Source organism: Heliangelus exortis, chromosome 7 (assembly GCF_036169615.1).
Source record: "Heliangelus exortis chromosome 7, bHelExo1.hap1, whole genome shotgun sequence".
NCBI lineage: Eukaryota > Metazoa > Chordata > Aves > Apodiformes > Trochilidae > Heliangelus > Heliangelus exortis.
Window position 1 is genome coordinate 34,254,161 of NC_092428.1, and position 12,127 is coordinate 34,266,287.

The 12,127-nt window shown below is 44.5% G+C and overlaps 1 protein-coding gene across 2 annotated transcripts in view; it reads right to left on the reverse strand.

The window, feature by feature from the left end:
• Positions 1–966: 966 nt before the first annotated feature.
• TCERG1L (transcription elongation regulator 1 like) overlaps positions 967–12,127 on the reverse strand; it is a 41,556-nt gene continuing 30,395 nt past the window's right edge. The window contains exons 9-13 of one of the 2 annotated variants that reach the window (XM_071749712.1): positions 11,493–11,562; positions 9,168–9,303; positions 6,204–6,293; positions 3,767–3,885; positions 967–1,948 (exon numbers count right to left, since the gene is read on the reverse strand). In XM_071749712.1, the coding sequence (XP_071605813.1) occupies positions 1,792–1,948; positions 3,767–3,885; positions 6,204–6,293; positions 9,168–9,303; positions 11,493–11,562 (572 nt within the window). In that variant the 3' untranslated portion in view covers positions 967–1,791. The remainder of the gene's footprint in view (positions 1,949–3,766; positions 3,886–6,203; positions 6,294–9,167; positions 9,304–11,492; positions 11,563–12,127) is intronic. The other variant, XM_071749711.1, reaches the window with a different exon arrangement.

Below are 12,127 nucleotides of genomic sequence, written 5' to 3' on the forward strand. Positions count from 1 at the left end.
CCTCAGCTGGGAACAATCCCTCCTGCCAGGCTGGGGATGCCTTGGAGCTGCTGGGGACTCCTTTTAATCCTCTAAATGTGCCCAGTTTAATCTGCACAACTCTTTGAACAGAGAGCAGGACCTGGTTCAGTGCAGAACAGCAGTAAAAAGGGTGCAGGGGCAAAAGCTTTCTGTTTTGATAGCAGATTTTCTGGTCCTAAGAAATCCAATTTTCAGCAGTGCTGGAGGTTGTTGCTGGGGGGGCTTCACCTGCCCTGCTGCCCACATCCCAGACTCATTTCCAGCCCTGTCCCTTGCTGCTGATTCCATTGCCTTTCCTTAGCACTTTAAAACCTTCCAAAGATTTTCTTCCTCTTATAAGGATAAAGCAGACTACACTTATTCAAAGACTTGTTGAAGATTCTGCTTTAGCTTATTTGTTTGTCTGTTTAGTTTTTGTTTCTGAAGCACATTTTAAGTGCTCTTCTTCAGATTATTCTGTATTACTTTTTCATTTTTCCCAAGCATCAGAAAATACCTTTCATCTCCTTGATGATAAAAAACATCCAGCACACAAATGAAGACAAATTACCATTTAGGTGGGGAAAAAACAACATGACTCCTACCAAATAGAAATCTATAAATCTAATGAGTAATACCTTAAAAATCAGGTCAGCTGAGAAGATGATGATGAGCCCAGACAGAGGGGAGTGTGTCTTTCCTGCAGCATGAAGGAAGGAGCATCCTGATGGTCAGCAGAGCTGTGCTGCTTCTCTCCAGCCCTGGTATCCTCCTGCCTTTGAAGCCACAGCACTGATTTTGTCCTTGGTATGCTCAGAACTCCAGTTGGTGTTAGTGGAATTTGCACACAAATCGGGAGCTCTCTCTGCTTTTGTACCTCTCAAGTAAAACCCACAGGACCTGCACTATTTTAACCCAGCGTTTCAAAAAGTTGAGAAATGTAAAAAAAAAAAAAAAAACTGGAAATTTGGCTTAAAATATTTATTAATTAAAAAAATTAAATATTTATTTATACAAATATGATGAGAAAAATCTCATGCAGACTTTTCACGTACAGGAACATAACTGGAATCACACTGTGATGGTTTTACAGGAGAACTTCTCTCAGGAACTGGGAGGAAGGAGTGGAGCTGTGGCCCCAGAGCACCATCCACGGTGAGGAGAAAGCCACTTCTGAAACGCAGAGTTTTCCTATGGAACAAATGCCAAGATTTCCACACTCTTCACTGGATTAACGATTAATACCTTATTACTACTACTCAGAGAACTGGACAGAGACGTATGAGCAGGGGGTAATGGGTTCCTGCCACCAGACTCTAAACACTTCATGTTAATGCATAAAGTTGCCCAAAGATTGTTTTAGATAATTCCCCTAAATGATGAAAATATCTTGAGATCGTTATGGATGGCATCTGCTTCTGCTTAATTACAAATCTGCACTGGATTCATAATTTGTGTATATTACAAGTGATTTGCATAATTAAAACAATTAAGGGATTGACATATCATGGAAATTAGAAATGCATCAAACTCTGGATGTTGTACAAAAGAGAGCTTCAATATGAAACATTAATTCTTTGAGAACAAAATATCCTTCAGATTCCTGCAGAACAACCTCCACAAATTCAACACACGGTCAATAAACTCCATTTAGAGAAAGTTTTTCCCAGGATTTCCACTTCCTTCTCAAGCTGTGGAAAGTTCAAAACCCCACAGGCTTCAGCCTTCGCTTCAGCTCCTGACTGCGGTCACGGCACGGACCTGGGGACTTATTGCCAGTTCCAGGAGGTCTTATCTCATCTTCCGTAGCCTTATCCTGTTTTCCTTGTCCCTCTTTTTAAGAACAAGTATGAACTGATTGAAGAAATGCTCTTGGTCCTTCTTCTTCTGCACCAGGCGGAACCGCTGGTCCCGTCCGTATTTCTCTGCGAATTCCTTGAACGTGGTTCTGCAGACAAGAGAGAGGTGACAAAGCTGTGCCAGGACACACCTGGGCTCTCCCCCCTGGGCTGCACTTGGCTGCTCCCAGAGGCACTAAAAATGGCTGTGCTGGGGAATGGATGACAGGAGGATGAGAGCAGCCCAGGAGAGCCAAACCCCCCCTGTTCTGAGTGAGAACTCAGGGTGGAGGCTGCCAGGACAGCTGTGACCGAGTCACTGACACAGTTCCTGATGGGGTTTTACTCTGTGCCCTCTGGGACTGATGGACAAAGCTTCAATAATGAGCCCAGAACTGAGCAGAAACCCAGAACTCTGGCTAATTGCAAATTAATGCCTTTTGACTGTCATACTAATAACTGTACTTACTAATGTACTGCTAAAACTGCTACTAATTGTACTGCCAACAGTGCTCCTAACAGTGCTACCAACCAGACTACTAACAGTACTACTAACCACACAACAAACAGTGCTACCAACCAGACTACTAACAGTATTACTAACCACACAACTAACAGTGCTACTAACCAGACTACTAACAGTATTACTAACCACACAACTAACAGTGCTACTAACCAGACTACAAACAGTGCTACTAACCAGACTACTAACAGTGCTACTAACCAGACTACTAACCACACAACTAACACTGCTACTAACAATGCTAATAACTGTACTACTAACCATACTACTAACCACACAACTAACAGTGCTACTAACCATGCTCCTAACAGTACTACTAACCACACAACTACTCCTGTACTACTACCCCTTGAGCACACAGCCCCTGATGGGTGACCACCCTGGTTTGATCTTTCCTAAAAGGAGCCAAAAATGAATTACAACTGCAAGTGATGGGCACAGGGCTGCTGACCCCCAGGGTCTCTCCTGGGACCTCAGCCTTGGGTCCAGCCCTTTCCAGCACCAAGGAGGTGCCTGCTGGGGGAGGTGATGCTGATTCTCTGCCCTCACATCACTCAACACGAGTTTTCCCTCCCAGGCTGAACACAGCCCTGCTGGGACCTGTATCAAGCTGCTACTTTAGCCATGAATATTCAATATATATGAATATTTATTTAAAAAAAAAAAATCAAAACACAAACTCTTTGTAATTACCACTTCCCTGGAGGCTGATGTGCTGTTTGTTCCTCTGTGTCTAGACAGGTGTGTATTACCTGCACAGTTTAGTGGAGAAAACTGTAATTTCTTGGTTCCAACAATTTAACCAGTCTTAAAATCTGTACATCTCTTTATTTTCATATAAAATATAAATGAGCAAGTGCCAACCTAAGCACTGCATTCACCACTATGCAGCTTTGGATCCCTTGCTTAAAAATCAATGTGGAAAAATAAATTATAGCATTACATGCTTTATTTTAATTTAGTGATGTGGCAGCAGTACTAACTTTGTTAAATTATATTTCTTTTCTACCAAAGCCCAAACCTAGATACATTCTTTTCACTAGTTACACCTCTGTGCCTGCTATAAATGAGATTTACCTTTCAGGTACTGATTTACACATCTGGTATATACGAGTGTCTGTGTCCTATAATCTGACTTCACAGCTGTCCTTATAAATCAAATGTGCTACGCAAAATATTGCACTTAATGACAGAGAGAGAGAGAGATGGGCAAAGGGATAAAGATGGAATGTTCCCTTTCCCAGTAATACAACAAAATCTGGCAAAAGCCTAGGGAAGAAGCCCCAGGGCAGCACTGGTGCACAAGCTGCTGCAGGGAGCTCGGTGTTACAGCATCCCTGGGCTGATAAGCAGAGGCTGAATGGAAAATCTTATCAGAACCAATCTCCACGAGGTAAAGCCATACCTGGGCGATAACTTGGATTCTTCAAGGAGCTTTTTGAATTCTTCTTTGGCTAACAACAATTTATTTTTCTTTTCTTTGTATTCTTCTCTGATCCTGGTCTTGACAAACTGTTCAAATATCTTTGCAAGAAAGGGAAGCAAGATACTGCATTTATTAACAAAGCCTTTATGGTATTTATGCTTGATCAAAGGGCTGTCAATCTCCCAGCCCACAGGTCTTATCTGCCCCCAGTGCTGGCTGCCTGGCACCCAGCTCAGCAGCTTCCCCTGGCACTGATGGATGTTCTCACACAATAAGGAGCTGGAAGAAGGTGTAAGTTGGACAGATAGCATCTTGATTCAAACATCAAGTGCAACATAAATCCAGATTTCCTGACTTCAGTGTCTCCCTCCTATTTCTGTGGCTTAAGTTATGAGTTTCACTTTGTCACAAAATTCTGCCAACTGCTTTAATCACATTTCCAGTACCAAAAACCTGGCCCTGCTTGTTTCACGCTCCAAAAAGTGTGGCACACTAAGTCACTGAACAAAAGGAGCTGCTCCCCCAAATGCTATTACCTTCCCACATTCCCCACCCTTTCCACCACAAATTACACACATTAAATGTGATTACTAGAGTTGCTTTCTCATCAGCCAGGAGGATGTGCAGGTGCAACTCTCATGAAAGTAACCAGATCACAACTGGTATTTAGGGTGGTATGGGGAAGTAGCACTGGAAAAGTAAACAGCAAAAAATGGCCGTGAGAGAAGCAGCATCAAAAATCTGGTAAATCTGAATATATTATTCTGTTTTCAATTGCATAAAGTGGGTGTCAGAGGAGATGGAACAAAGGGAACAAGCAAAGTAGGTGACACTGTTGTTGCTCACCTTCCTGGTGTCAGTGAAGTGACTATGGAGGTAATAAATCAAAATTAACAGATACCTCATTATTTTCACACAGTTGCTCCTTTACCCTTCACTGTTCCTTGCTTAAACATAGCAGCACCTTCCAGCTTTTAATAACTCCTTGGGAAATAGCAGTGAGTGAGGGGCAAACCTCACCTCCAGAGCAGGTCCTGGGGTTGTTGGGGCAGTGTGAGGACACCCAGCAGCAGCAGAGCTGCACTTCCAGAACCAGTTTCACCAAATCAGGCACCTGGTATAAGTTCAGCTTTCTTCTTCAACAGCTTCTTGGGAGGAGAATGGGGTCGGTCTGACTGACTGGCAATGCTCCCTGACCAACAGCTCCAAGTTTTACCTTCAAGTGTAGCAACTAAATTCCATTACACCCTTGGCATCTGCTCCCAGGCTTACTGGGTTTCAGCTCTGATGTGCAGAGGAGCACCTGAAAACCTCTAGGAGCAAATCTTCCCCTTTACCTCTTACTCTGAGTTCCCACCACTTGCAGAGCCAACCTCTCCATGACTACAGGACAGCCAGTGACTTGTTCCTCATCACCCTTTCATTGAGCATTAAATAAACCCCACAGATTAAGTTCTCTGCAGCAGTGTTGCTAACACATTATGTGTGTTCAAGATGTAGTCATGATAAAATGAAATAATATATCATTTTGATTGACTCATCAAGGTCTGGGTTTCATCCTTGCTGATTCCCTGAAATAAACACAAAACTCCCTGCTTAGTCCCTTGACGAGAAGTATTTCCCATTCCAGCAGTTTCTCTTACATTTCCCTTCCCATATTTCATTATTATTGTATTTCGCTTTTTTTCTTAGGAGAGAGAATATTGGAAAGGGAGTAAATGAAGATGTATGTGCTCTGTCCCTCAGTAAATACCTCCAGGAAGCTCTCTGGAGAGCCACAAGATAATATGGGCCCCAGTGCAATGGAATAGGAATAAGGACATTTTTCATCATGTTTATTTAAAAAAATGGACAATTTCATATTCAAAATCTTTCCTTCTCCAGCATGGCAGAAGACTGGCAAGGAAGAGAAGTAACTACAGAAGCATCCTGAGGTCCTTTTAGATCCTTAGTGCTAATTAATGACCAAAAAAATGAGGCAGCAAAAATCCCCCTTCCCCTTGCAACTTGTCAGGACAAGGGACCCCTTTCCAACAGCCACCCTGCCCCATCCATGTGTGCCCAATACAGCAGCAAGTGCCACCAAACTCCTAAAATATATTTTAAGCCATAAAAATGAAGCAGTATCCACAATCCAATATCCATAAAGAGTGAAAATGTTACCCTGTGGCCATTTCCCTCCCTACCCCAGCTCCCCAGGCTGGGCAGGAGCTGTTCCTACAACCCCAGACTCTTGACTCTTCACGGCTCCTTTACAAAGGAGGCAGCACCTTCTCCCCACGCAGAACCTACCCCAGGAGCCTCCCTGACAAACTTTAAAAAGGAATTTTAATTTTATGCAGTTCTCTTTACCCCATCAAGGTACTGGCTCTGCTGTCAGGGGGAGCTGGGGGCTGCCTGCTGGGGTTCCACTCACCTGCTTGCGTTCCTCGGAATTCAGCAGAAGGTAGCGTGGATCAAACACTATTTTGTGCAGCTCTTTCTCCCACGTAGAAAATGCTGAAACCTGCGAAGTACACAAACACAGTTGCATTAGGGAATTTTAATAAGGATGTGAAGGAAGAAAATGTTCCAAGGTGAAGCGAAGGAGTAGTTCAGAAAGCTAATGAGCCCTCTGAAGGATGCCTCGGAGTGGCTGGAAGCTGAATTTCAATCTCTTTCTGGCAATGTTCTCTGGTCTCCCCCACACCATTAGGATTGCATTGCTCTAGGACATCTCAGCAAGTGTCTGGGAGGTGCTCATTCAATGGTTTGGATGGGAAGAATGTGTAGCAGAGAGAAAAGTGTCAGTTTATTACCCCCTTTGCACAACAGAAGCATCCATTTCCATTCAAGTAATTATCTCAGCTTTAACTCCCCTTCCCTCCAGAAACTAAATTACAACACAAACAAGGGTGTCAGTGGGTGTGCACGATGAACAACTGACAGTGAACATCTCCAAAAAAAGAACAGGTGTTTGGGTGTTTGCAGGAAAGGTGCAGTTTTCCCCCAGGAGCACAGCTGCCACATCTCCATCTCCAGGCTCTCCCTTTCCCCACTGTCCCCAGCTCTCCAGAGGGCCCAGCCCAGCCCCAAAGCCATTCCATGGGAGAATGTCCTGTTCTTCAGCCTCCCCTGGAACCTCTGCACAGCCAGGGGGCTGTAGGGACCACCACAAACCCCAGCAGGTCCCTTTGCCCAGGACAGTCCAGGAACACAGGGCTGAACTCCCCAGCCTGATCCTGCTCCAGCGTCATCGTTAATTACTTTGTCACAGAAAACTCTGGAGTGGCATAAAACATTCTAATCACACCATCTAATTACAAAGAAGAGTAAATTCACTAAAAAAAAAAAAAGTATGTGAAGTATAATTAAAAAAGAGTAATTAAAAATCAAAGGGCAAAGCTCTGCTGAAGCAAAGTAGGTTGGGACTGGATGATCTTTAATGTCCCTTCCAATCCAAACCAGTCTGGGGTGATTCTGTGACTGGGTTTCCTTCTAGAGTGGTTTGCACTGGAAGCTCAGGGATGTCTCTGTGTATCTATTTTTAAAATGTTACAATAAATAATCTTATGTTGATATAATTTAGGCAGGAAGATGGAGATCTATGCTGAAAAACTCCATCTAGTTCAAGCTCTTTCTAATGCCACCAAGTAACTGCTTGGGAAATAACAACATTCTGACACAATGGCAGGAGATGTTAATTAAGTCATCAGATCATCAGTTTAAAGTCCCCCTAATGGCCTCCCTGCTCTTCAAGCAATGCCAACCAGAGGCTCGTCTGGACATTTAAAAAATGCTCAGGGAGAAAGCAAAGCACCCTATTATCTGTACATTTTTAACCAACAGCACAACCAAACAGTAAATTTCCTGAATTTCTTATTTCTATGAGCAGGTCTGAGTCCTGCACTGAGAACACTTGAGGAATCCTATTATAGAACATCCCCAATACTTTCAGAGTTTGACTTATTGCCCCCTGGCTTAGACTACGCCAGCAAAAGTCTTCAACCAGGATTCATTTATGGCACTTCTGCATTTGTTAAGCATAAATAACAAAAAGTATTAATAAAGGAGGTCTGGCACAGAGATAATTTACTGTTGAGCTCTGAAGCTCTAATTATCTACCTTTAAAGCTTGCTGATTACTTGTGATAAATTTTCTAGGCTTTACTGCCTAACAACAGACACCTTGGTTTTTTTTTTTTTCTTCACAGAAATTACAGGAACTTCTGCAGAATACATACTTGCAGAGCATGGGAAGGAGGTATGGAACCTGCATGCACTGCTCCAGTGTAGCCCCAGTTATACTGGCAGGATTAGGACCTGGAGCTGGCATGCTTATTGATCACCAGTCCTCTGGAAGAGGGGACAGTGGGAGAAGAGCTTTTGAGGAGGAGATTTTCTGTGGATAAATAATGGTATCCCAAATTCCTCATACTGATGGTAGCCTCTGCATGACCAACCCAGCCCAGGTTTCAAAACAAAACCAAAAATGAGTGTGCAGCTCTGTGCAGAACCAGTCACTGGATGCTCTCATGTGATCTGCAGCTTGTTTGTCACCGTCGGCCAGGAGGCTCACAGTGCTGATGGGTTTTATCTGATAATTGAATTTGTGCTCCATTTGAAGACTCATAACGTTGCTGAGCTCATGGCAAGATGGCCACAACAGCTCTGAGCCCTCCCCTAACCAGTACCAGCTCTGCACCAGCAGCTCTGTGCTGGCCTGGGGATGGGGTGCTCTGGATGCCTGACCATGGTCACCTCTTCTTGTGCCCATCCAGCCCAAAGCTCCTGCCCCACAACCTCTGGGGCTCTTCTCAAGGGAGGCCAAGGACAACTGGGGAGGTCCAGGTTTTCTGAACCCTCCTGAGACACCCAAACATCCTCTCCCAGCAGGCTGGCTGGATTGGGATGGTCAGTGGTTGGTGAATTTGGCTGCCAGTGTTGGGAGCACTGGGGTTTGCCTGCTGAGACCTCTCCCATGCCAGAAGCAAAGCAAGATCCTGGCAGGGCTCTCTGTGAGCCTGGCCCTGGAGGACACAACTTCCACCCTTTGCTCAGTGTTCCCTGAAGAGCCCTGGGCTCTGGGCAGGACCAGAGCTGGTTGCTGTCCCCAGGCTCTGCTCAGCAGTGCTGGAGGAGCCACCACCTCTGGTTACATTTGGGGCTGTCCTTGGGGACTTTCTTTGGACCTGCACCTGCAAAGGGCTCTGAGCTCCTCCAGCCCACCCTGGAGTGGGTGATGTCTCAGGGAATGTCCCAGAAAGGTACCACACAGCCACCATGGTTACTGGGCAGAGCCCCCCTCCCAATAATTCTCCCTTTGCCTGGGAAGTGGTGGCTGTGAAGCCATCGCTGAGGTGTCCCCGGTGTCCCCGCAGAGCCAGGGCTGTGTCCCTCACCCCTCTCTCCAGCAGCATGTCTCGGAAGCGTGTGATGCGTTCCTCCAGGGGAGCTGAGCCCTGCCCTGCTGCTGCCTCCTCAGCTTTCTCCTCCTCTTCAGCCTTCCCCTGCTCAGCAGCTTGGACATCTTCTGTTCTTTAACAAGGCAAGAGAGAAAATAATTGTCAGCTCAGGAGGGGATTTTCAGCACTCTCCAGAAAGGTCTCCAGGCCAGCAGGACCTCCCTGGTGCTGCTGTGACCCGGTGCCTGAGCTCTGACCCAGCCCCAGGGCTCCAGCTCAGGGACTCCCTTAGTCCAGCACTGACACTTCAGAGGAGTTTTCCAACTCACACCTTGGGATCAGACCCTGCTCTGGGTCCGTGCTGCTCTCACTTAGTGCTTTGTACAAGCTAAAACTTTTGGGGAAGATCAGGAGCATCCAGAGGCTCCAGTGAGGATAAGGAGTAAGGTGATAGCTTTCCAGCCTCCTGTGGCACAACTGCACTTCCTACCCATACAATTCCCACCAGAAGGGAACAATGCTTGGTTTGAAATGTCCACGGGAAAACACTTTTTGATCTCCAAGCAAATGAATCAGAGTGTGCAACGTGAGCCTCAGGGTATTGCCTTCCTTCTACAAATAATTACATTTCACCTGCATTTATCCCCAAACAGTGCTGCATCCCTGGTGATTTCAGGGGTACCTGACAGAAGCTTTTATACTGTAACAGCAAATTTCATTCTGTGACGTGGTCTGCAAAAAGCACAGCCCAAATTCTAGCACACACAGAGAGCTTCTGCAGGCAGCTCTGTGGTGGTCTCAGTCTGCCCAGCCTGAACTGGATTTACCTGTTTGCTTTGGGAAAAAAAATAACTATATGGAAAAATAAAAAAAAAAAAAAAAAAAAAAAAAAGAAAGTGTTTCTGCAAGGAAATAAAAACAATAAAAGATAAGATATGCAAATATAAAAAAAAGATAGTCCTTATTCAGGTCTCATAACTTTGGGTCACATAACTAAGTGTCCTTTTGAGTGTAAAGAAAGTCAGAGACAGAAAAAGCCAAAATCATAATTCATCTTTCAAGTGAGCAAGGCACAGAAGCCCAGCAAAGAGGAGAAAATATTCCTTATTCCCCCTGCCCAACCTTCCAGCACAGCTCAGTGAGCCTGAGACTGCTCTGACACTGCAGTCTTGCAATGAGTGCATTTTTCTGGAGTTCTGTGGAAAAGCTTCTGGAGTGCTAGAATTCCATTTCTGTGCATTAGTGGAGATTTTCCCATTTTCTCAGCCAGTCAGTGAGAGGAATCACTTCCCTAGCACAGGGCACAATACTGCCCATCACTGTCACACCCACTGATGTCACTGAGGGTATTCTTACATACTTTTACTAAATAAATATACCAAATATAAATGATTATGCCATTCATAAATAGTAAATGCTGTGTAAACAGTAAAAGTACATAGTATATATAAAACATAATATTTAATACTAAGCATTAAATGTTCAAATAGTCTGAGCACTGAACTCAGAGTATCTGTTTCTTCCTTCATAATAACACAAATCTACATAAAAATCTTCACAAGATCCTAAGAACCACCCGGTGTAGGAGCACAGGGATGGCAATACAAAAGAGAACAGAATCATCATAAATACATTCACTTGGAAAATACATGGATTTGTTGTGCTCACTCATCACGAAGCCCTCAAGAATATAACACATTATTCAGAGATTTTACACATTTATTTTATTAATGCTCCAAACCAGCATCTTGCTGCCAGCCAGCCCACAGGAGCAGCTAATGCTGTGTGCAGTTACTGGCTGAAGAGAATAAAACGTCCTTAAGGTAATTATAAAATCACAAGTGTTTACTTCATCTCCTCCTCCTTTGGCAAAGGGGGGAGGGAGCTGCTTATTGGGCACTTGGCTTTGTGCCAGCTCCTGCATGAGAATTTGAAGTACATCTGGCAATAAAGGTCAAATAACAGCACAATAACAGAAATACCTCCAGCTATTCCTGAGCCTGGAAACCCTGACACCACTGCACAAATCCCTGCCTGGCATCCATGGACTGAAAGCTTTTTATCCAGTGCCTTGGAAATACCCACTGCCCCAGCCAGCCTGGCTTTAGCTGTTCCAGAGCAGCTGGGAATTACTCAGACAAGCCCAGAGACAGATAATTCAGAGACTGGTGGAGGCTGGGGGGGATTGGCTGCTCTAGGGATGCTGCTCAGGATGTTTTGCTGCAGTTACCCCCACAGCAGAAAATAATTGCATTTCTCTGTGCACTTATTCATACCAGGCTTCCCAACATCATGTACAGATAAGTAAACTTTAGAACTTACTTATTTCTCTTAGTCTTGATGCTAAGATCATCATTTTCATCCCCTGGACAGGAGCTAACACATTTATCTGCTAAAAAGGAATACATAGTTATTAGACTTGAACTAGATCAATGGGGATTCAAATTCCTCAGATTAACTTTTCATTTCTTGCCTCTGGTCCCTCCTCAGGTGTTTACTATTTTTCATTCTCCACGGGGTGTTTTAAAAATAACATATTTCATCAGGTCCTCAGAAACGCCTTCATCCAAATGAAAGAGACTGCAATAAACCCCATCACTTTCATTCTGAAAAGCTCCTCATGACTCATGATGTGAACAAAATTGTCCACTGCTCATTTGTGACATGATTTGATTTAAATCTTGTTATTCCTTCACCTGATACTCCTTCCTCCCTTCCCTTAAGAACACAGCTACAAGGACATTTCTGCAAAATTATTGCAGTCCTGGCACCAGAACTTCCCTCCTCAGCCCATTTCTCTTTAGGATAGAAGCAGATCCAATGCTGATTTCCAGAGTGGAAATGGGGAAGGAGGTGAAACACAAGGTCTGGTCCTGTGCCCACTGAAACCCCTCACAGGACCAGACCTGGGGCAGGATTACAAAGAGTCTGAAAAGGAGAGGCAGCTGAGCACAGCA